This window comes from Quercus lobata, chromosome 3 (genome assembly GCF_001633185.2).
Source record: "Quercus lobata isolate SW786 chromosome 3, ValleyOak3.0 Primary Assembly, whole genome shotgun sequence".
Taxonomy (NCBI): domain Eukaryota; kingdom Viridiplantae; phylum Streptophyta; class Magnoliopsida; order Fagales; family Fagaceae; genus Quercus; species Quercus lobata.
The window spans coordinates 64,193,432-64,216,634 of NC_044906.1; the positions used below are offsets into that span (position 1 = coordinate 64,193,432).

Consider the following 23,203-nt stretch of genomic DNA (forward strand, 5'->3'; position numbering starts at 1 on the left):
ATAATAGTAATAAGAAATACAAAAACAATTCAAACATATATAGAACAATTAAAAAAATATAAACAACGTAAATATTAAAACAGAAAAGCATAAATTCAATATATAATATAAAAAACTCATAAATTTAAAGTTAGAAACCTAAAAACACATGTATTTCTTATAAAAAAATCTATAATTTTTTTTGTTTTTTAAATGGAAACGCTAACGAATGTCTTTAAGGCATTGATTAATAATTCATTTTAAGAAAGTTTTTATAGGAAAAAGAAAAAAAAAAATTAATATTTTGATAACTTTTTTTATTTTTCATAAAAATTGTGTTAAAACTTTTTTAAAATAAAATATAAACCAATATCCTAAAGATACCCTTATTTAAATATAAACGGATGAGCGTGGGGTGAAATGTTAACCCCCACCCCCCACCCCATTTATAATGTAGGACGGGTAAAACCCATCCATTAAAAACGGACGAGGCAGGTACCATGAGTTCGGATTTAAATTGTCGTCACAATGACAAGGAAGGACGTGGATGGAGTGAGCAAAGACAGCATCTCCAAACTCATTATTGCATAATGCTGCTGTTAAAGACGAGTGGGGTCAGATTGCAACTTTTATGACCAATCTTAGCCCAACCAGTTTTACGATGGGACCAGGAAATAACTGATTGATTTGCATTTAAGGATAGTGGGTCGAGTTGCATAACTTTCAAACTTATGAGTCTACGTCGTCAGAACTCAGAAGTAGCCTCCTGTCAGCAAGTAAAAAGCAACTCCGCCCGTGTCGTTGTGAAGGGTAGAGAGATAATAGTAGATTTATGTGAAGACTCGCCTCCCCAAACCACAAGTTGTGCCAGACTTTTTCTATCTTATGAGTTGTCTACTATTTTAATTCCTTCTCCACTTCCCACCCCCAAAACCCTCTTTCAGTCTTTTTACTCTCTCGGCCACCATATTATATAATAATCTTTATCCGTATATCTCTACCCTCCACAATTTCAAGCTCCACAAATCACAAATGCGTCAAATAAACTTCATGCCCTCTTTCTTCTCTCATTGTCACCATATCATTATAATCTTCTTTTCCCTTGTACCAAAAAAATCCTTAGGTGCTGTGGACCCATTCTTCCAAACCTGCAGTGTGCCGAAAACCTGTGGTGATGGGCAACCCATAAGATTCCCATTCTACATCCAAGACAAGCAAAACTCCTCTTGTGGCTACCCTGGATTCAACCTCTCTTGCAACAATAATGGCCATCCAACTATCCTCATATCCAATAACAATTACACCATCCATGAAATTTTCTACCAAAACGAGACGCTTAGAATCTCAAACTCTGCCTTCTCAAATCCAAACTCCAATTGTATACCTTCTATAAACAGCATATCCCTTCCGGGTAGCCAGTTCGATCTAGCACCAAACCAAACCAATCTTTTTTTGTTTTATAATTGTAACTCTTTGGTGCATGAGAGTTGGCCTTCAGAGTTCTATCCTAGTTGTTATGGCGAAAACGACACCGTTCTGGCCCTGTCTGGACAGGACCCGAAGCTGATCAGCAACGTATCAATGGAGTGCAAGTCTTCGGTTCTAGCACTGGTTGAAGCTTATGGAGGTGGGATTGCAGAGTCGTTGAGAAATGGGTTTGTGCTAAAATGGAAATCCAGCAACTGTAGCATTTGCGAGGATAGTGGAGGGAACTGTGGGTTCGATAATATTATGTATCATTTCAAGTGCTTCTGCCCAGATAGGCCTCATGCTTGGAACTGCACTAATACTACTGGTCTTGAGTATCTTCCTGGTAAGTTTTTCTCTCTAGAAAATTTCTCTTTCTTAGTCTAGCCTTACGGTCTTTTTTGATACAGTTAAAAATTGAAAACTGAAAACACGACAATAAAATAATTTTTAAATGTGTAAATAATACTACAAGATCCATTTTTAAAGAAAAAATGGCTGAAAAACATATTGGTGAGTCCATAAACCGTGCAAGTACTGAAAGTCAACAAAATCAGCTTAAAAAAATAATAATAATAAAAAAAAGGCTGAAACGCAGATGCATGCGTTTCAGCCCAATCCAAACCTTACCTTAGGCATTATTATGAAACATTTGAAACTTTTAATGTCCATAGCCCAAATGTTTGGCGAGGCCTAAGCATTTTCCATCCAGTCTCACAAAAAACTCAATTTTTCTCCAAATTGAAAAGAAAATAGGCATTTTTACGCTTTTTTATGAGGAAAGACAAAACTGCCCCAACCCCAACTGTCCTTCTCTCCAACCCCATTCTTTCTGTTCAGTTCTTTTCTGAGACCTTCCTTCCTCAATGAGTTACTAAACTAATAATATAAATTTATATGTATGATATGTTAATATATATATATATATATATATTTTGATAATATAATTTTTTATGTTATTTAACTAGTACAAATAAAGGGCAAGACTTAGGTACAAAATTTAGGTACTGGTCCTTACGTTCTTCTCTTAAGATTTTGTCATGTGGATTTTTTTTAATGAAAATGAGGTGTATTTTTTAGTTAAGTAGTCACATGGCTGAATTTTAAGAAATGAACTTAAAAAACAGCACATAAGGTATTGTACTTAAGTTTTATCCACAAATAAATTATTTCTTACATATTATATAACAAGAGCCTAAGATTCAATTTATATAAATTATGTTTTTTATCCTCCTCTTTTTTTAATAAAAGAGTTTTCCACCCTTTCACCTTTCTACCCCTTCAACCAAATACACATGAAATAAAACTAAATATTTTCTATTCTAACGAACCTTTAATGTCCATTAGCCAAATGTGACGCATGCTAGGCTTGACGTAGCCACCTGTTTTTAGAAGTGGTTGACAAATTTTGCTAAAGCATCAGCTATGAGGAAAAGAAATATTCTACTGATAACACTTGTATTATTATATAGCGCTGAGATAGACCATAACATTTAATCTAAAGCTCAATTGAGTGCTTAAAAGCCTGATTTGGCATTTTCTTTCTACTGATTGTGTCCGTTGCATTCATAGTTGTGAGTTTTGACTAAGAAACAAAGAGTAATAAATAGTTGAACCAATTCTTTTGCAATCTTTCCATTCTCCTCGTGTCCAATTGTTGCTTCACTAAACTTCTACATAGTAATCTACACATAAAACTCTAGTCAATTAATTGATTTACCTACAAAATATTGGAATTTTGAGATCAGTACATAGAGATCCTAATCCTTCTTAATGTTTGAAAGGTATTAGAAATAATGCATTGAGATAACTGTATCTCTCTTGAATGATCTAAAAGATATAATGGCAAAGAAAAATCTTAAAGTGACAAACTTACCCTTATTGTATGGTCCATAAAAATGGAAGAGTTTTTATTTTACTCTTTTCTCAGTTAGTTTTCATAATTTTTGAGTGGTGCATTGGACAGGTCCAAGGCAACCTCCACATATAGTTTATAGACAAAAAAGGAAGGCAAGAGAGATAGAGAAAAATGGACTACATTCAATGGATTTCAAATCTTGTAATTATTCATCAATGACATGACCTCATTCTGGCTCAATATTAGATGCCACTGTCCTTAGCTCCTACACATAAATCAAATGTACTCTATGGATTGAATTTGTAAATATTAAGTACTCTAAATGGCACAATGGATTCTGAGCAGCCACCTTGCCTAATCATATCAAAATATGCTCAAAGGATCCAAAAGCCAAGTCAAAGTATTCAAATTAAAAACTTTCTCATCAAAATAATTTTTCCAAAAGAATATTACTTCTATTCGATAACTAATTATTCTCATCAAAATTTGTGTGTGCACGTGCCAGCACACATGTGTTTTAGTGGTTCAGAATAGATTTGCTGCAACTGGTTCTCCTGATTCAAAATTTATAAATTTAGGTTACGAGTCATAAAAGTAACTCCTTTGCAATGAAAACTATATAAGAGACATGAGCTGGTTTTCATAGTGCCTGTGTAAGGCTGCTAAGATTTCAAAGCATGCCAATTTAGCTGCGTTATTTTGATATTTTCTGTTTAACTAACAAAATTTTTGTATGGATCTTGCTGCAGGGAATAACAAAAGAGTAGTAGTGATAGCATTAGGTAAGATGCCTCTTCAATCATACTTCTTGTTGCAATTGATATTCACGTGTGCTTGGACAGTATATGGAAATTAAATTATTCCATCTTCATTCGCTGGAATTGGAGTTCTGGTCATTATAATCTGCTACTTCTGTGGAAAGTTCTCATCTAAGAAAATTATTTATTTTTGGAAGAAGAAAACTTTAACCTATCAGAGTGTAGAGGCCTTTCTACCACTAGCAATTAGAAGATACAGTTATTCAGTGTAAAATCAGATATACAAAAATGATTTCCAAGCCTTACCATCACGGTTCAAGGCATTTTGTATATATAAGAGTTTGTTACAATTCAAATGTGAATACAATCTGATATATCAATCCGGAAGGATATACTTCACTGAGATACAAATTCTAAAGTAATTCTACCTTATCCTCATCCTATCTCATCACAAGCCTAATTCTATCCTATCATATCCTATTCAAAATATGATTTACAAATTCAAATATACATCAGCTACTATCCTCGGCAATTACAGCTGTAGCTACAGCTGTATCCTTAACATCCTTAACACGCCCCCGCAAGCTCAACGGTATTGGAGATACATTGAGCTTGGTCCGAAGAAGAGCAAATCTAGAGGAAGACAGAGGCTTTGTAAAAATATCAGCAAGCTGATCTCGGGTAGACAGAAACCGAATGAGAAGAGAGCCATCAGCTACCATATCCCGAACAAAGTGAAAATCAATCTCAACATGCTTAGTGCGAGCATGGAAAATTGGATTGGAGGATAAATAGGTTGCACCTATGTTGTCACACCACAGAACAGGAGAGCTAGAGATAGGAATTCCAAGTTCAAATAAAAGGGCACGCAACCATTTAACCTCAGCTGAAGCATTGGCAAGGGCCTTGTATTCAGCTTCTGTACTAGAACGAGCCACTGTCTGCTGCTTTTTACAACCCCAGGAAATGAGATTGTTGCCCAAAAAGACACAGAAACCTCCAGTAGACCGCCGATCATCACGACAACCAGCCCAATCAGCATCAGAGAAGGCTTGAAGAGTGTTGAACTTTGAGCGATACAGCCGCAAACCAAAATGAATAGTTTGCTTAAGATACCGCAGGAGGCGTTTGACAGACTGCCAATGGATGTCAGTAGGGCGATGCATAAACTGAGAGAGTTTGTTGACTGTGAAAGAAATGTCAGGACGGGTGATGGAGAGATATTGCAAAGCTCCAACAGTACTACGATACATGGTGACATCAGAAAGAGGATCCCCTTCAAAAGCAGATAGACTAGTGGACTGAGCCATGGGAGAGGAGACCGGTTTGGCCTCAAGCATATTTGTCTTCTTTAAAAGATCAATGATGTAACGTTTCTGAGACAAGACAAGACCCGAGGAGTTTGGCAGAACCTCAATGCCAAGGAAAAAATTAAGATTACCCAGATCCTTAATAGCAAAATTAGTCTTCAGATTACACAAAAGATCATCAATTGCAGAAGGTTTTGAGGCAGTAACAATCAAATCATCCACATATATGAGGAAATATATAGTAACAGTAGCACTATGATAAATAAATAGTGAAGAATCAGACCTCGAACCTCTAAATCCCAAAGCAAGTAAGTGAGAAGAGAGCCTGGCGAACCAAGCTCGAGGGGACTGCTTCAACCCATAAAGTGCTTTCTTCAGTTTGCACACATGATTAGGAAATTGAGGGTGAACAAAACCAGGAGGCTGAGACATATAAACATCCTCAAATAGATGGCCATGTAAGAAGGCATTCTGAACATCAAATTGGCGAAGAACCCAACCTCTTGAAACAGCAATAGAAAGAACTGTTCTGACAGTGGTGGGTTTGATGACAGGACTAAAGGTTTCGCCAAAGTCAATTCCCGGCAATTGATGAAATCCTTTAGCCACCAAGCGGGCTTTATAGCGTTCAACGGAACCATCGGCATGACGCTTAACTCGAAACACCCATTTGCACCCAATGACATTGCGAGCAGTATGAGAAGGAACAAGAATCCATGTTTGATTCTTGAGCAAAGCATCGAACTCAACATTCATGGCAGCACGCCAGTTGGAGTCTTTCACAGCATTGGTGAAGCAGGTGGGTTCAATAATGGAAGAATTGCCATCGGCGAGGAGCGCACTGGGAACCGGATATCGCACGGTACCATCGGTGAAGGTTTTGGGTTTGGTGATTGAATTTTTGGAGCGGGTGATCATAGGATGAGTGGGTTGAGGGTCGGTGGGCTGGAGGTGAGGGTCGGTGGTTGTAGCTAGTGGGTCGGTGTGGGTGTGTGTGGGTAGTGGGTCGGTGTGTGTGGGTTCAAAGGTGGAGGGTGTGGGTTGAGGTTCGGTTGGTGTGGGTTGAGGTTCGGTGGGTGTGGGTTGAACGTTTGAGGTGGTTGTGGCGTGAAGGGAAGGTTGATGGAGAGGTGAGGGAGGCGTAGAGATATATGAGGGAATGAGGTTAGAATGAGGTAGAGAAGAAGAGGGACGGGTCAGTATGTGTGGGCTGGGAAGATTTTCAGAATGGGCTTGGTAAGGAACACTTTGGGCTGAAGAAGTTATAGTGGCAAAATTTCGTCCAACTGAGAAAGGAGTTGCTGCGTGAAACCCAGTAGAGGACTGTACCTGTAAAGAGTGTAAAACTGACTCGGAATTTAGAGAACTAGGCCTAGTAAAAGGAAAAATATCTTCATTGAAGAGCACATCTCTGGAAAAATAGACACGGCCAGAGGAGAGATGTAAGCATTTATATCCCTTATGAAGTAAACTGTAACCAAGGAAGACACATTGAGTGGAGCGTGGTTGAAGTTTGTGGGAATTATAAGGACGTAAATTAGGCCAACATGCACAACCAAAAACACGCAAGAAATTATAATCAGGTGTTTGAGCAAACAATTTTTCATACGGAGATAGATTTTGTATTGTGGAAGAGGGGAGTCTATTAATCAGATAACAAGCTGTTTGAAAAGCATCTTCCCAATATTGAAGCGGAATGTGTGCATGATTTAATAAAGCTAAGCCAGTTTCCACAAGATGACGGTGTTTGCGCTCAACAACACCATTTTGTTGAGGCGTGTGAGGACAAGAAACATGATGAGTAATACCACTATTTTGGAAAAATTTGTTAAGTGAGCGATATTCACCACCCCAATCAGATTGAACAACTTTGACTTTGCGATTAAAATAACGCTCAACATATTTTTGCCATTTAATAAAGATTGGTAGCACATCACTTTTATTTGTCATGGGATAAATCCAAGTATAGCGACTAAACGCATCAACAAAAGAGACATAATATTTGAAACCAGATTTAGAGCAAATAGGAGATGGACCCCATACATCAGTGTGTATTAAATCCAAAGGAAAATTTATTTGAGTACAAGATAAAGAAAAAGAAAGTTGTTTACTCTTAGAACTGAGGCAAGCAGGACAAGGGTGAACAACATTGCTGGAAATAACAGGCAGACTAAATTTTGAAAGAACATGATTAACAATACGAAAAGCAGGATGTCCCAAGCGTGAGTGCCATTGTTGTGGAGAAGTACGTTCACCAACAAAGACAGATGACGATGAAGGCAATTTATTGAAAGCAGAAGGAAAAAGGTACAGCCCATTTCTACTCAGCCCGCGCAGCAAAACTCTCCCCGTTGTTCGATCCTTCACAAAGAAATAAGAGGGGTGAAACTCAATAAAGGTATTTGTGTCAGATGTGAATTTATGAACGGAAATTAAATTTTTGGTAATGTGAGGCACATGAAGTACATCTTGTAAAATAAAAGAAGAGGAAGGAGTGGATAGTTTCGTAGAGCCAATGTGTTTAACATTTAAACCAATACCGTTACCAATGCGAATCTGATCAGACCCGTGATACTCCTCCGCCTTTACATTCAAATTTGCAAAATCAGATGTGAGATGATGAGTTGCACCAGAATCAGGGTACCAATTGAGATCGGGTGGAGCCTGTGGAGCGGCGAGCAGAGCATGCATGTTGTTGGTAGTGTCAGTGGAGAAGGAATTATCAAACCTGTGATAGCACTTCAAAGCCGTGTGCCCTGGCTTGTGGCAAACCTGGCAAATAGGACGATTTTGAGGGGAAAAGGAATGACCACGCCCCCGTCCTCGAAAATTTCTTTGGTATTTGGATGATGAGTCACGGCCTACAGAAGGAGAGGAGCCACGGCCTGCTGAGGGAGAGGAGCCACCACCACGACCACCACGTGAGGGTCCTCGTCCCGCAAAATTGGCCCCTGCAATGGAGAGGTCCACAGTTGGTTGTTGATGCTCAAGCTGCAATTCATGAGCTAATAGATGCCCATATAGTTCATCAATTGATAAAGGGTCAACCCTTGTGGTCACAGATGTGACAAATGAATCATATTCAGATCCTAAACCAGCCAAGAGAAATGAGATAATTTCAAAATCATTCAAGGCATGAGCAGTAGCAGCAAGTGTATCAACCAGTGTTGTAAACTGGTGAAAATAATCAGTAATTGAGGAATTGCCTTTCTTCAAAGTGGCGAGCTGATAGTGGATTTGCATTGTTCTAGCCCTTGACTGAGAGGTAAACATTCTCTCTAAGGCTTGCCACACATCCCTTGATGTGTTGAATTTTACTACATGAGCCAAAATACGTTCAGAGAGGGAGGATATTATGGCACTAAGAATCATTTGGTCTTGGAAGTACCATTGACTGAAATCTGGATTTTGGATGACTTGAATGTCTCCATCGGTTTCAACAGTGAGAGATTGAGGTGGAGCAGGAGTGCTTCCATCGAGATAGCCAAATAAATGTTGCCCCTTAAGATAAGGAACAATCTGAGCTTTCCAAAGTAGGTAGTTGTCACGGGTAAGTTTAATGGTGATGAGATGATGGATGGTAGTGAGGGAAGTGGGAGAAGAAGAAGTGGCAGTGTTGACAACAGAGGTTGATGAAGACGAGGAAGCCATTGAAAAAAAAAGACGTATGTCACAATGGCTCTGATACCATGTAAAATCAGATATACAAAAATGATTTCCAAGCCTTACCATCACGGTTCAAGGCATTTTGTATATATAAGAGTTTGTTACAATTCAAATGTGAATACAATCTGATATATCAATCCGGAAGGATATACTTCACTGAGATACAAATTCTAAAGTAATTCTACCTTATCCTCATCCTATCTCATCACAAGCCTAATTCTATCCTATCATATCCTATTCAAAATATGATTTACAAATTCAAATATACATCAGCTACTATCCTCGGCAATTACAGCTGTAGCTACAGCTGTATCCTTAACATCCTTAACATTCAGATATAAAGAAAATGACTAACTCCTTTAAGGATAAATTAGGACAAGGGAGCTATGGTGGTGTATACAAGGGAAAGTTACAAGATGGTTGTTTTGTGGCTGTGAAGGTTTTGAAAGAATCAAAGGGCAATGGAGAGGAATTCCTTAACGAGGTTGCAAGCATTAGTAGGACCTCCCATGTTAATATTGTCACTCTTATGGGTTTTTGCTTTGAAGAATCTAAAAGAGCACTCATTTATGAGTTTATGCCGAATGGATCTCTTGAAAAATTCATATATAAAGAAAATCCCTCAAATGTTGACCGTCAATTGGGGTGGGAAGCATTATACAAGATTGCAGTTGGCATTGCTCGAGGATTAGAGTACTTACATAGAGGTTGCAACACACGAATCTTGCACTTTGACATAAAGCCTCACAACATTCTTTTGGATGAAAACTTTTGTCCAAAGATTTCTGATTTTGGCCTTGCAAAAATATGCCCTAGAGAAGAGAGTGTCATATCAATGTTGGGAGCAAGAGGAACTACAGGATATATAGCTCCAGAAGTATTTTGTAGAAATATTGGTGGGGTCTCCCATAAGTCAGATGTCTACAGCTACGGAATGATGGTTTTAGAAATGGTTGGGGGACAAAAGAATATTGATGTTAGTGTTGATCGTGTCAGTGAAATATATTTTCCACACTGGATTTACAAGCGCATTGAACTTGATGAAGAACTAGGACTGCAAGGCCTCATTAGCAAAGAGGATGAAGAAATTGCAAAGAAGATGATAATAGTGAGTTTGTGGTGTATACAGATTGATCCCTTAAGCCGACCATCAATTAGTAAAGTGGTGGAAATGTTGGAAGGAAGCCTCGACTCCTTGCAAATTTCTCCCATGCCTTTCTTGTCTTCCTCACCAAGAACAACTGTAGATTCTTCTACTGCAACAGTGTCATTATGAAATGCATCTCTGTTCTGCATTTCTTTTAATCTGTTGTAGATGGCAATGAACATCTTTGTGAACTATATTGATATTGGACTTGTACATGAACATCCTTTTATGATTACCTACAATATGAATTTCTGGCATTGTGGCTTCGACTATGAATTAGCAATGCTGCAAGTCTACAGTAGTAATCGTCATGTATGTCTTAACAATAATGGTACCTATACTAAAATAAGATAGTTCTATAAGTTGAAACTTAAAGGAAAGCGTTTGAAAATTGTTAAAAGAAAACAGTTGGGAACCAAAATAATTGACAGCACAAACGACCCAAATTGTGTTATAGGCAAAGCCGAGATGTAAACTCCCAACCCTCCCCATTATTATGCAGGGTGGGTAAAACCCGTTTATTAGAAATGGTTGTGGCAAGTACCCATGGGTTCGGGATGGAGTGGGCAAAGACAGCATCTCCAAAGTCCAAACTCATTATGGCATGATGCCGCTGTTAAAGAAGAGTGGGATCAGATTGCAACATGAACCAAACTTAGCCCAACCAGTTTTTACGAGGGTTCCAAGAAATTACTGATTGATTTGGATTTAAGGACAGTGGGTCAAGTTGACAGTTGCAAAACTTTCAAACTTAAAAAAAGTCTTAAGCTGTCAGAACTCAGAAGCAGCCTCGAAGGCATTCAGCCGCCTTATCTTATGTCTACTATTTTAATCCCTTCTCCACTTCCCACCCCCCAAACCCTCTTTCAGGCATTCGGTCACCATATTATAATAATCTTTCTCTGCATATCTCTACCCTCCACTATTTCAAGCTCCACAAATGCGTCAAATATACTTCATGCCCTGTTTCTTTTCTCGTTGCCACCATATTATTATAATCTTCTTTTCCCTTGTACCAAAAAAATCCTTAGGTGCTGTGGACCCATACTTCCAAACCTGCAGTGTGCCCAAAGACTTTGGTGATGGGCAAGCCATAAGATTCCCATTCTACATCCAAGACAAGCAAAACTCCTTTTGTGGCTACCCTAGATTCAACCTCTCTTGCAACAATAATGGCCATCCAACTATCCTCATATCCAATAACAATTACACCATCCATGAAATTTTCTACCAAAACGAGACGCTTATAGTCTCAAACTCTGCCTTCTCAAATCCAAACTCCAGTTGTATACCTTCTATAAAAAACATATCCCTTCGGGGTGGCCGGTTCGATCCAGCACCAATCCAAACCAATCTTTTTTTGTTTTACAATTGTAACTCTTCTGTGCATGAGAGTTGGCCTACAGAGTTTTATCCTAGCTGTTATGGTGAAAACGACACCGTTCTGGCCCTGTCCGGACAGGACCCGCTGATCAAGAACGTATCAATGGAGTGCAAGTCTTCGGTTCTAGCACCGGTTGAAGCTTATGGAGGTGGGATTGCAGAGTCGTTGAGAAATGGGTTTGTGCTAAAATGGAAAGCCAGCACCTGTAGCATTTGCGAGGATAGTGGAGGTTACTGTGGGTTCGATCATATTAAGTATCATTTCAAGTGCTTCTGCCCAGATAGGCCTCGTGCTTGGAAGTGCACTGGTCAGTTTTTCTCTCTAGAAATTTCTCTTTCTTTTTGGTAATAGGAAATTTCTCTTTCTCAGTCCAGTCGTAACATTATTTTGAAACATTTGAAAATAAAGGAGCAGGACACGGTGGACGAAAAATAAAGGGGAGAAAATAAGAGTAAGTATTGTTTGGAGAGAAGGGGAGGAAATTTTTTGGTCCAGGCTCACAAAAAACTCGAGGTGTTTGATAGATGTTTTCAAACAACAATTTTCAATTTTTAAATGCATATATCAAATACCCTCTCAACTTCTTTCCAAATTGAAAAGAAAATAGGTATTTTCACACCTTTTGCCGGGGAACGACAAAATTGCCCCACTCCTGTTGGAATGGCTTGAATTGTCAAAATTGGTGACTTGACAATTAGGCACATAGGAAAGTTGCATAATTGCTATACGTGAAGAAATGCAAAGAAGTTGCATGCATGAAATTGTTGCATGGACTCAGCCGAATTTGTTTACTTCTTGGTTGATAGAAGTCTTGCATTCCCATTGGTCTAGAACACTTGACATGCAGGCAGCCGAAATATGTGACTTCATTGAATTCATGAATTGTCAAGAAGAGTGTGCTAGCCGAATTGTATGAATTCTTTGGCAATAAATGCTTGGCCACTATTGTTGAATTCCTTAACAATTGGTGTTTCACGTTGGTGGCATTTCGGCTGAATCCTTGGCTATAAATAGAGGTGGATCAAATGAGGAAGCATGCAAGTGAGCTACGGATAGCAATTAGTGTCTTGCAACTTATCTAAATACAATAGGGTGTTCTCTATTGATTTGTGAGAGAACTAAGAGTGTATTTGGGGTTTGAGTTTGTGTGAGAGTGTCTTCAAGTCATTGTTGTAATCTCTACCGTTATAGTGAAAATATATTCTATCGCCTCTAGTGGACGTAGGCATATTGCCGAACCAAGTAAATTCCTTGTGTCATATTTTCTTCTCTCTTCTTTAACTTTGTGTAAACAGATTTATTTCACCCAATTTTTACAACAAACCCCAACTGTCCTTCTCTCCAACCCCATTCTTTCTATTCAGTTCTTTTCTGAGACCTTCCTTCCTCAATGAGTTACTAAACCAATAATATAAATTTATACGTATGATATGTTAATATATATATATATATATATATATGAGTGTGTGTGTATTTTTTTTTGAGAATATAATTTTTTATGTTATTTAACTAGTACAAATAAATTATTTCTTACATATATATTATATAACAAGAGCATAAGATTCAATTTATATAAATTATGTTTTTTATCCTCCGGCTTTTCTTTTTAACCAAATAAAAGAGTTTTCCACCTTTCCACCTTTCTACCCCTTCAACCAAATACACATGAGAGAAAACTAAATATTTTTTATTTTACCACCTTACCACTCTTCTAACCAAATGGACCTTTAATGTCCATAGCCAAATGTGTCGCATGCTAGGCTTGACATAGCCACCTGTTTTTAGAAGTGGTTGACAAATTTTACTAAAGCATCAGTTATGAGGAAAACAAAAATTCTACTGATAACACTTGTATTATTATATAGTGTTGAGAATCTTGAGATAGACCATAACATTTAATCTAAAGCTTAATTGAGTGTGTAAAAGCCTGATTTGGCATTTTCTTTCCATTGATTGTGTCCGTTGCATTCATAGTTATGAGTTTTGAATAAGAAACAAAGTGTACTAAATAGTTGAACCAATTTTTTTGCAATCTTTCCATTCTCCCCGTGTCCAATTGTTGCTTTACCTACAAAATTTTGGAATTTTGAGATTTGTACATAGAGATCCTAGTTCTTCTTCATTTTTGAAAGGTATTAGAAATAATGCATTGAGATAACTATATCTCTCTCGAATAATCTAAAAGATATAACAACAAAGAAAAATCTTAAAGAGACAAACTTACCCTTATTGTATGGTCCATAAAAATGGAAGAGTTTTTATTTTACTCTTTTCTCAGTCAGTTTTCATAATTTTTGAGTGATGCATTGGCCAGGTCCAAGGCAACCTCCACATATAGTTTATAGACAAAAAAAGGAAGGCAAGAGAGATAGAGAAAAATGGACTACATTCAATGTATTTCAAATCTTGTAATTATTCATCAATGCCATGACCTCATTCTCGTGCTTTGGCTCAATATTAGATGCCACTGCCCTTAGTTCCTACACATAAATCAAATACACTCTATGGAGTGAATTTGTAGATATTAAGTACTCTAAATGGCACAATGGATTTTGAGCAGCCACCTTGCCTAATCTTATCAAAATATGCTCAAAGGATCCAAAAGCCTAGTCAAAGTATTCAAATTAAAATTTTCACCCTTGACCGTAACACTACTTTCCTTATAGATAATTTGCTTTATTCAAATGAAAATCCTAAATTAATTCTTCGTACAATATAATATAATGGATTAGCAACACAATATATTTTAGAATTCTAAAGCATTAAGTAAAACAATGCTCCTAACCGGTGTAATTCATTCATATAACCTAATAAATTGCTCTATATTGAAAACTTTAAAGGTCCAATTGAAGAATAGAAATTGTGGGAGATTATATATACTAGCCTCTGAGCACTCATGCGTGTGCTCAAAGGCTTTTCTATTTTTTTAGTAAAGGTTAATAATTTGCATCCATTATAAATTAGGAACACTATTTTTTTTAATCACAAAAAAACCTAAAGGTGTGATGAGTGTTATACTATATTTTGTAATAATGACAGATGTGTGTGTGTGAGTGTGCGTGTTTTTATTTTTTATTTTTTTTTAAATCTATGCGGGAAATGTGTGTTTGTTTTAATTTTAATTTTTTTTATAAATGGATAAAGCAATCTGGAAACCATTAGGAGAGTGGTCCTCTTTTGTAGGCAATGTTTTAGTGGAAGTTAAAGAAGCATTTTTACCAAGTTTTGCCCTTACTTAAAGGTACGTTGTAAGGGTATTTTGGAACAAAAAAAAAAAAAAAATCCGGTCCAAACAAAGGAAGCCCCTTAAATAGTAGTATAGATACTGTTTCTACCTTGAAGACATGGCCCGCTATTGGTTTTTTGAGATGCTACCTTGTTTAGGAGCTATGCAAGAATCTAAAATTTGCTTTCGCTGAAAGGTTTAGTGGGAATATTTTGTTGTGGTAGAGTGACTTCTCAAATTTAATTTAAATCATTTCCTCTAAAACCATACTGCTAGTACTACTTCCTATTGAGCTGTGATAGGTTTTGATCCCAGGATTATATAGCTGAATTTTATGTGCTGTGCTATCCTAAAACAGTTGTTGTGGAGGCCTTTTAAATTCATATGAAAGTTGTTTAGTGTGTGACAGAGTCAATCATTTGTGGTTCCCTGTTACTAATTCACAAGTTGCTGCTCTACCTAGTCTAGTGCTGGTGTATTAGTGATTTGGCCATCTAGTCAATTTCCTGGCTAATATATTTATTTTAGGTCATAATGCTGATACCCGCGTAGCACCACCCAAGCAAGCAACAGAAATTTTAAAACCCAGAAAAATAAATCAATATGGAGCAATTCTAAAGTTTGTTAAACACTACATTCTAACTTTGTAAAGCTTATCCATACATTCAGGTGCTTTAACCTATCCAAGAATCTCTCATAAAGCTCCTGGTCCTTTCGAACTCACCCTCTAATATTTCAAAACCAATGTATGTCTGTCATTAAACAAATAATTGTTTTCTTTACCAGTTATCTCAAAATTAACATAATCATGTTTCTCAAAAAAAAAAAAAATAAATAAATAAATAGCATAATCAAACACGCCTTAAAAAAAATGACAGCTTTATCACAACCAAGTCAAATTGCCATATTAGTAACCAAAAAAGTGGTCATCACATTTAGAGAATTTTGAGATACCAAATGGTTAGAAGCTTAGAATTGCCCCTATATATGTCACAAAAAGAAGGAATATATGTTGAGCTTTTATGTTTTTTTTTTTTTTTTGGTTTCATCTCCTATCTGCTATATAAACCTCTCTCATTCACAGAAATTGAAAAGGGTAAATACCATTGCTAAGACCAATTCCAAGTCTTTTATATTAGTCTCCAATGAAAAAGACTTCATATTCTCAGACCTATAATTCTTTTCCAAATATACATTACACATTCAAAAACACCAAGCCACCTTTAAATCAGACCCAAGTTCACAAAACCCACAATTTGTTCTCCATTATAAATTTTGAATTTACAGAGGAATCCCAAACTCTAATTTCAATGCAAAAATCCACCACAAGATAAATTATATGCATTTTGTTGTGTTTTTATTATTCAACATTCCTGCAAAAGACTAGAACATAAAAATATGACACTATGCTATCCATCAAACCCCATTTGTTCTATAGATCAACATGCACAATTCCAATTCCCATTCTCACTACTTTAAATTAGCAGCACATCAAGAATAACATTAAATCATTATGAATCTTTAGTACTCTTATTAGATACTTCCAATTAGTACATATCTAATAAGAAAATCCACTGCAAAAATTGCACAAAATAACATAAATGAATCGATAAAACATATGATTGTGTTGCTAGGTTTATTAACTATCAATTAACAAAATATCAGTCATCTTATCAAATACTACCTTAGGAACACCATTGTTTTTGGTCCATCCCTTGAAAAGAATAAAAAAAAAAAAAAAAAAAGTGATTGCGCTGCTGGGTTTATTAATTGTCAAGTTACACATTAATCTTTATTCGTGGCTTCTTTGGGATGCTGCTGGTATAATTTCATCATCTATTAATTTTCTAACTTATAAGTTATACATGCCAATCAGATTTTAGATTGTTGTCATGATATCCATTGACAAAGCATCAAATATGGCAAAAAATAACCCTTTCTTTCACAAACCTTTTCTTTTAAAGGCATAGATAATAGGTCATACATAATGGATTTGTGGTAAACTATAATGAAATAAGCTTCAAGGCCCCAAGAATTATAAACAACTTAGTCAAAAAGTAAATTCCCAAAGCCATAATCTATTCATTCTAAAGACAACCACACACAAAATACACCTAAACACTAACAGTTCTATATAAGCAAATTTATAACTTAAAGAAATTAACAAAGACCTATAAAGAATATATAATACAACTTAACTTTGAGAATTATCAATTACCAAAATATCAATCATTTTAATCACAGTATCACATAGAAATACAAGGTTTGAATTATAAATAAACAGGCTTTAAATTAGAATAAAACATGCCACAATCTTAAAATTCTCACCAATAGTACCTGTTGTAATTCACTTTAGCCATGAGTTGCAATAAAAATTCTCTCTCTTTTTTTTAATTTTTTTTATCGGGCTTTTTCTTTGGAGAAAAATAAAGTTTTTTTTTTTTTAATAAATATTGTTGATGTGTAAAATTATGCTGAGTGCAAAGCTTATATGGCCAGCTTTAAAAAAGTCAAACAAAAGTCAAAAGTTTCATCTTTATAGTATATATATATAAATAATATTTAAACCTCTTTATAATTTTCCCAATAAAAATTATATTACCTAACCACGTCATGTAATCTTTTCGGTGGTATAGTGGCCCATTACTTTATCAAAGGGTGTTGTGGTTCAATATTTGCGCTATGTTTGTTTAGGCAAAAATATTTTTTAGAAAATGAGTTATTTTCTTTAAATTATTTTCCGTAAAAAAACTATCTCATTTTCCTATATTCGGTAATTACTTTAAATGAGTTAAAAAATAATCTTCTAACTTCCCTTATTTAACTTCTTGTAAGATAGAGTTATTTTCCAAAAAAAAAAAAAATGAATAGAAAACAATCTCTAAAAATAAACCATACTTTTTCTGTTGACCAAAGATAATTTTCCTTTGACACATTTTTTTTTATACTACCAAACACTGGAAAACACAAAATATTATCTTTACAAAAAAATTTCCATCGAAAGAAAGAGCATTGGTCTATCAATGAATAGTCTTGATATAAAAAAGATGTCTCTAGAAAATGTGGGGTGGATGTCAATATCATACAATTACTATTATAAGGTATTAGGGTCGGTTAATCTTTGTCTTCAAATTTCATGACCGGAGGTAGTTGGTCTAATGGTCATGGGCTCACTCCTAAGAGTTTGGGAGGTAGATGTCCTAGGTTTGAAACCTGCGATGGAAAGCTCCAGGGAAATAACTCCATGCTCTCAGCTTTTGCTCACTAATATCCTCGATGGAGTTGGATGTCTAGCTATGACTCATTTGGATCCCCTGTTCTCATAGGCCCAAGCCTAGCGGGTAAAGTGTTACTATAATCACGCCTAAGTGAACAAATCTACAAAACAAACCCAAAGCCTACAGTACCACCCCACAAACTAGGGGTGAGCAAATGAATACCGGAGCCGACCCAACCGACCGGCGCCGACGACACCGTCCCGACACCAGCACCGACCGAATGAGCCGAGGCCGGCGTTCGGAGGGCGAAGCTCGTTCCGACGCCGGTGCGGTGCAGTCACCGGATCAAAGAAGGTGAAACCGATCCACACCGATACCGAACCGATACCAAACCCAGTATTCGTTTCTCCCTACAGTTTGGATACAATGTCGTTCACAGGTTCTGATTTTAATTTTCTTTTAATGAAACGACGTCGTATGGGTGTTATTAAAAACAAAAAACAAAAGCTAAAGCAAAACGGTGCGTTTTATGCTAGGTTTTCAGATTCTCAAGACCATATAAATTCATTCTTTTGTCCTGAATCTCCTGATATCCTTTAACTCTCTCTCGCTCTCGCCTCTTTGTCTCGCCTGACGCAGCGGCGCTTGCCTGAGCTCTCGCCGTCGCTCACCAGTCACTGCCTGACGCAGCCACCAGTCACTGCCTGACGCAGCGGCGCTTGCCTGAGCTCTCGCCTGAGCTCTCGCCGTCGCTCACCAGTCACGGCAAACCAACGGTAAGCATGAATGATTCTTAATCTCATGTACTTCGTAGTTTTTTGGGGTTGTAAAATATAGTACAATGGGTTTTAGGCTTGTAAGAGAAGTGAAGTTTATGATTTTGATTTATTGGTGAGAGCTTGTGTTTGTGTTTGTGTTTGTGTCTGTATTTGTCTTTGTGTTTGTGAGTGATTGAGAATTTGAGAGTGTTTTGTATTTGGTGAGGTTCTGAGTGCCGTGTGTACTGTGTATCATAGGCATAATATAAATGACTTTGTGGTTGTGTTTGACTTTAGTCCCACTTAGGCACTTACTTTAATATCTCTTTGTATTTCTAAGTGTCGTATGTATTTGTCTTTGTGTTTGCGAGTAATTTAATATGTCCTTGGATGAGTACTATTTGGGTGAACAGATTTGTTGAACAGTGTTTTTTTTTTATGCGAACAGATTTTATTTTTGTGAATAGATTTGTCGAACAAATTTTTTATGTGAACAGTGAACAAATTTTTTTTGGTTAATGTTTCAAATCAAACCGACCAAACCGACTAGACCGAGCCGATCAAACCGCACCGCCATAGGTCGGAAAACCGACCCTAATCGGTATGCATCGGTTTTAATTATTACAAAATCGATTCCTATCGGTTCGGTAACAAATTTGAAAAAATACCGAATAAACCGAACCGCGCACACCCCTACCACAAACCACAACCACCCACCACCCACATCTCACCCCCACCAAATCCAATTGTATACATTTTATAAACAGCATATCCCTTCTGGGTGGCCAGTTCGATCTAGCACCAAACCAAACCGATCTATTTTTGTTTTATAATTATAGCTCTTCGGTGCATGAGAGTTGGCCTTCAAAGCTTTATTGTAGTTGTTATGGGGAAAACGACACCGTTCCAGCCCTGTGTAGACAGGACCCAAAGCTGAGCAACGTATCAATGGAGTGCAAGTCTTCGGTTCTAGCACCAGTTGAAGCTTTTGGAGATGGGATTGGACTTTAGAGAATGGAGAGTCGTTGAGAAAAGGGTTTGTGCTAAAATGGAAGGCGAGCAACTGCAGCCTTTGCGAGGGAAATGGAGGGAATTGTGGGTTCGATTACATCGTTAAGTACTAATAATTTTTCCAAAAGAATATTACTTCCTTTTTATTCGATAACTGATTATTCTCATCAAAATGTGTGTGTGTGCACGTGCGAGCACACGTGTGTTTTAGTGGTTCCTAATAGATTTGCTGCAACTAGTTCTCCTGATTCAAAATTTATAAATTTAGGCTACGAGTCATAAAAGTAGCTCCTTTGCTATGAAAACTATATAAGAGACATATATTGGTTTTCATAGTGCTTGTGCAAGGCTCCTAAGATTTCAAAGCATGCCAATTTAGCTGCGTCATTTTGATATTTTCTGTTTAACTAACTCATTGTTTGTATGGATCTTGACTTGGTATGGCTAACCATCAAAGCTATACTGCACTTATTTTTTATCTCATACAACGATAAGTTTTCAAATAACTTCTATTTTAGTTTTCGTCATGTCTCCATTTGCCTATTTTTTATCATTCAAAAGGATGTGCTTGTTTTATACAGAATCCATAAGAAGACTTCTAAAACTTGTCCTCAAAATTTCAACTACAATGATGCATAAATTTCTTCATTGACCTACAATAGATAATTTTCACAATTCATGATTTTTCTCCAAGGCAACCAGTCTAGCTGTCAATCAAAACCTCACTACTCTATTTTGCATAAGGTAACCCAAGTCCCATGCCAAGCCATTCTTTCAATTTTTTTCTTCATTGTTAGTCTGTTGTCACCACGAGAAAATGTAAATTTTATAAGGTTCAAGAGATCTCAAGGGATAATTTGAGCTACTCTGTTTTATGCGATGCATAACTTTGTGATCTCTATTCTTTGATTATAGTCACTTCATTTGCTGGAATTGGAGTTCTGGTGGTTATAATCTGCTACTTCTGTGGAAAGCTCTCATCTAAGAAAATTATTTATTTTTGGAAGAAGGAAACTTTAACCTATCATACTGTAGAGGCCTTTCTACCACTAGCAATTAGAAGATACAGTTATTCAGATATAAAGAAAATGACTAACTCGTTTAAGGATAAATTAGGACAAGGGGGCTATGTTGGTGTATACAAGGGAAAGTTACAAGATGGTTGTTTTTTGGCTGTGAAGGTTTTGAAAGAATCAAAGGGCAATGGGGAGGAATTCCTTAATGAGGTTGCAAGCATCAGTAGGACCTCCCTTGTTAACATTGTCACTTTTATGGGTTTTTGCTTTGAAGAAACTAAAAGAGCTCTCATTCATGAGTTTATGCCAAATGGATCTCTTGAAAAATTCATATATAAAGAAAATCCCCCAAATGCTGACCGTCAATTGGGGTGGGAAACATTATACAAGATTGCAGTTGGCATTGCTGGAGGATTAGAGTACTTACATAGAGGTTGCAACACACGAATCTTGCATTTTGACATAAAGCCTCACAACATTCTTTTGGATGAAAACTTTTGTCCAAAGATTTCTAATTTTGGCCTTGCAAAAATATGCCCTAGAGAAGAAAGTGTCATATCAATGTTGGGAGCAAGAGGAACTACAAGATATATAGCTCCAGAAGTATTTTGTAGAAATTTTGGTGGGGTCTCTCATAAGTCAGATGTCTACAGCTATGGAATGATGGTTTTAGAAATGGTTGGGGGACGAAAGAATTTTGATGTTAGTGTTGATCGTGTCAGTGAAATATATTTTCCACACTGGATTTACAAGCGCATTGAACTTCATGAAGAACTAGGACTGCAAGGCCTCATTAGCAAAAAGGATGAAGAAATTGTAAAGAAGATGATAATAGTGAGTTTGTGGTGTATACAGACTGATCCCTCAAGCCGACCATCAATCAGTAAAGTGGTGGATATGTTGGAAGGAAGCCTCGACTCCTTGCAAATTTCTCCCAAGCCTTTCTGGTCTTCCCCACCAAGAACAATTGTAGATTCTTCTACTGCAACAATGTCATTATGAAATGCATCTCTGTTCTGCATTTCTTTTAATCTGTTGTAGATGGTAATGAAAGTCTTTGTGAACTATATTGATATTGGACTTGTAGATGAACATCCTTTTATGATCACCTACAATATGAATTTCTGGCATTGCGGCTTCGACTATGAATTAGAAATGATGCAAGTCTACCAGTAGTAATCGTCATGTATGTATTAACAATATGGTACCTATACTAAAATAAGATAGTTCTATAAGTTGAAACTATCAGGAAAGCGTTTGAAAATTGTTAAAAGAAAACAGTCAGGAACCAAAATAATTGACAGCACAAACGACCCAAATTGTGTTCTAGGCAAAGCCTTAAAAGTTTATATACATCCCTGTGGTTGATGCGAATAAATTAAAAGTATACTACAAAGCAAGGAAAATTTTTCTTTCCTTTTTTTTTTTTTTTTTTTTGGGGGGGGGGGGGAAGGAGAGGAGGGACTAGAAGATGAACATATCCTGCCGCTAGTGCTTAAAGAAACTATTCTGCTTAATCTTCTAGAGGGCCTCATGGCTTAATTAAACTAGAAGATGAAACTTATTTTGGAGTTTTTTATGCCTCAAAAACTCAGCTCGTGATGCTAGCTTGAAATGATCTAGATCTCGGGACCCTTAAATTCGTAAGCGATCTTGAAGACAGAAGAGATAACACTTTTGAAAATATTATTGATATTTAGAACTTTACTTCCGTTTTACATTTTGGAAGCTTATTTAATGGCTTCACAAAACTTATTTTTCAAGTAAAAATATTCTTAAAGTATTGTAATTTATACAACTAGTCGCTAACCCGTGCGATGCACGGGCTAGTTAAATAAAAAGATAATTAATCAACCACATGGTAAAAAAAAAAAAAAATTAAAAGAACCAATAAGAGACTAATTTGTTCATCAAGTAATCAATCTAAGTAGCATTATAGCTCATGTACAAAACTATTAATCTATTGTCAAAGGGTCAAATGACAATGTGGAAAACATTTCATAAATAACTTATTGATAACAGGTATATAGAGAGGGGACTTTCGTAAATCATCAATGGAATTGGAGTCAACATCTCATTGCAAATGGAATGTAGCTCTATATTAAAACTAAAAGTAAAGTTTCAATCATTCTCTTTCTATAAAACATTATCGAAACTATATGTAGTTTACCTCGGTTTCAAATAGAAATTACTTGAAGAAACAACTATATCTATGTCCTTAGCACCATACATTTCCATCACGTATTGCTGTGTCAAGCACGCCAACACAGTGAAGAAACAGTTACCAATACATGCTCTCACCAATCATAGAAGTTGGAATGCCAAATTGTGACGATGCAGAAGATACCATTGCCATACCATAAAAAAGATTCTCTCTTTCGTCTTATTCAACTTCAATTCCATTA

At 36.5% G+C, this 23,203-nt stretch overlaps 1 protein-coding gene, 1 non-coding gene and 1 pseudogene across 2 annotated transcripts; 2 read left to right on the top strand and 1 right to left on the bottom strand.

The window, feature by feature from the left end:
• The first annotated feature begins 439 nt into the window (after window positions 1–439).
• On the top strand, window positions 440–10,461 carry LOC115978937 (annotated as a pseudogene).
• Window positions 8,369–8,507, bottom strand: LOC115983015. Its single transcript, XR_004089832.1, has one exon. It is a non-coding gene; the product is annotated as a small nucleolar RNA Z247 (small nucleolar RNA).
• Window positions 10,462–20,686: 10,225 nt separating the features above from the next.
• LOC115978936 (PR5-like receptor kinase) lies at window positions 20,687–21,891 on the top strand. The gene has a single exon (XM_031100861.1). The coding sequence runs from the start codon at window positions 20,871–20,873 to the stop codon at window positions 21,798–21,800; it is 930 nt and encodes a 309-aa protein (XP_030956721.1). The 5' UTR covers window positions 20,687–20,870; the 3' UTR covers window positions 21,801–21,891.
• Window positions 21,892–23,203: the final 1,312 nt, after the last annotated feature.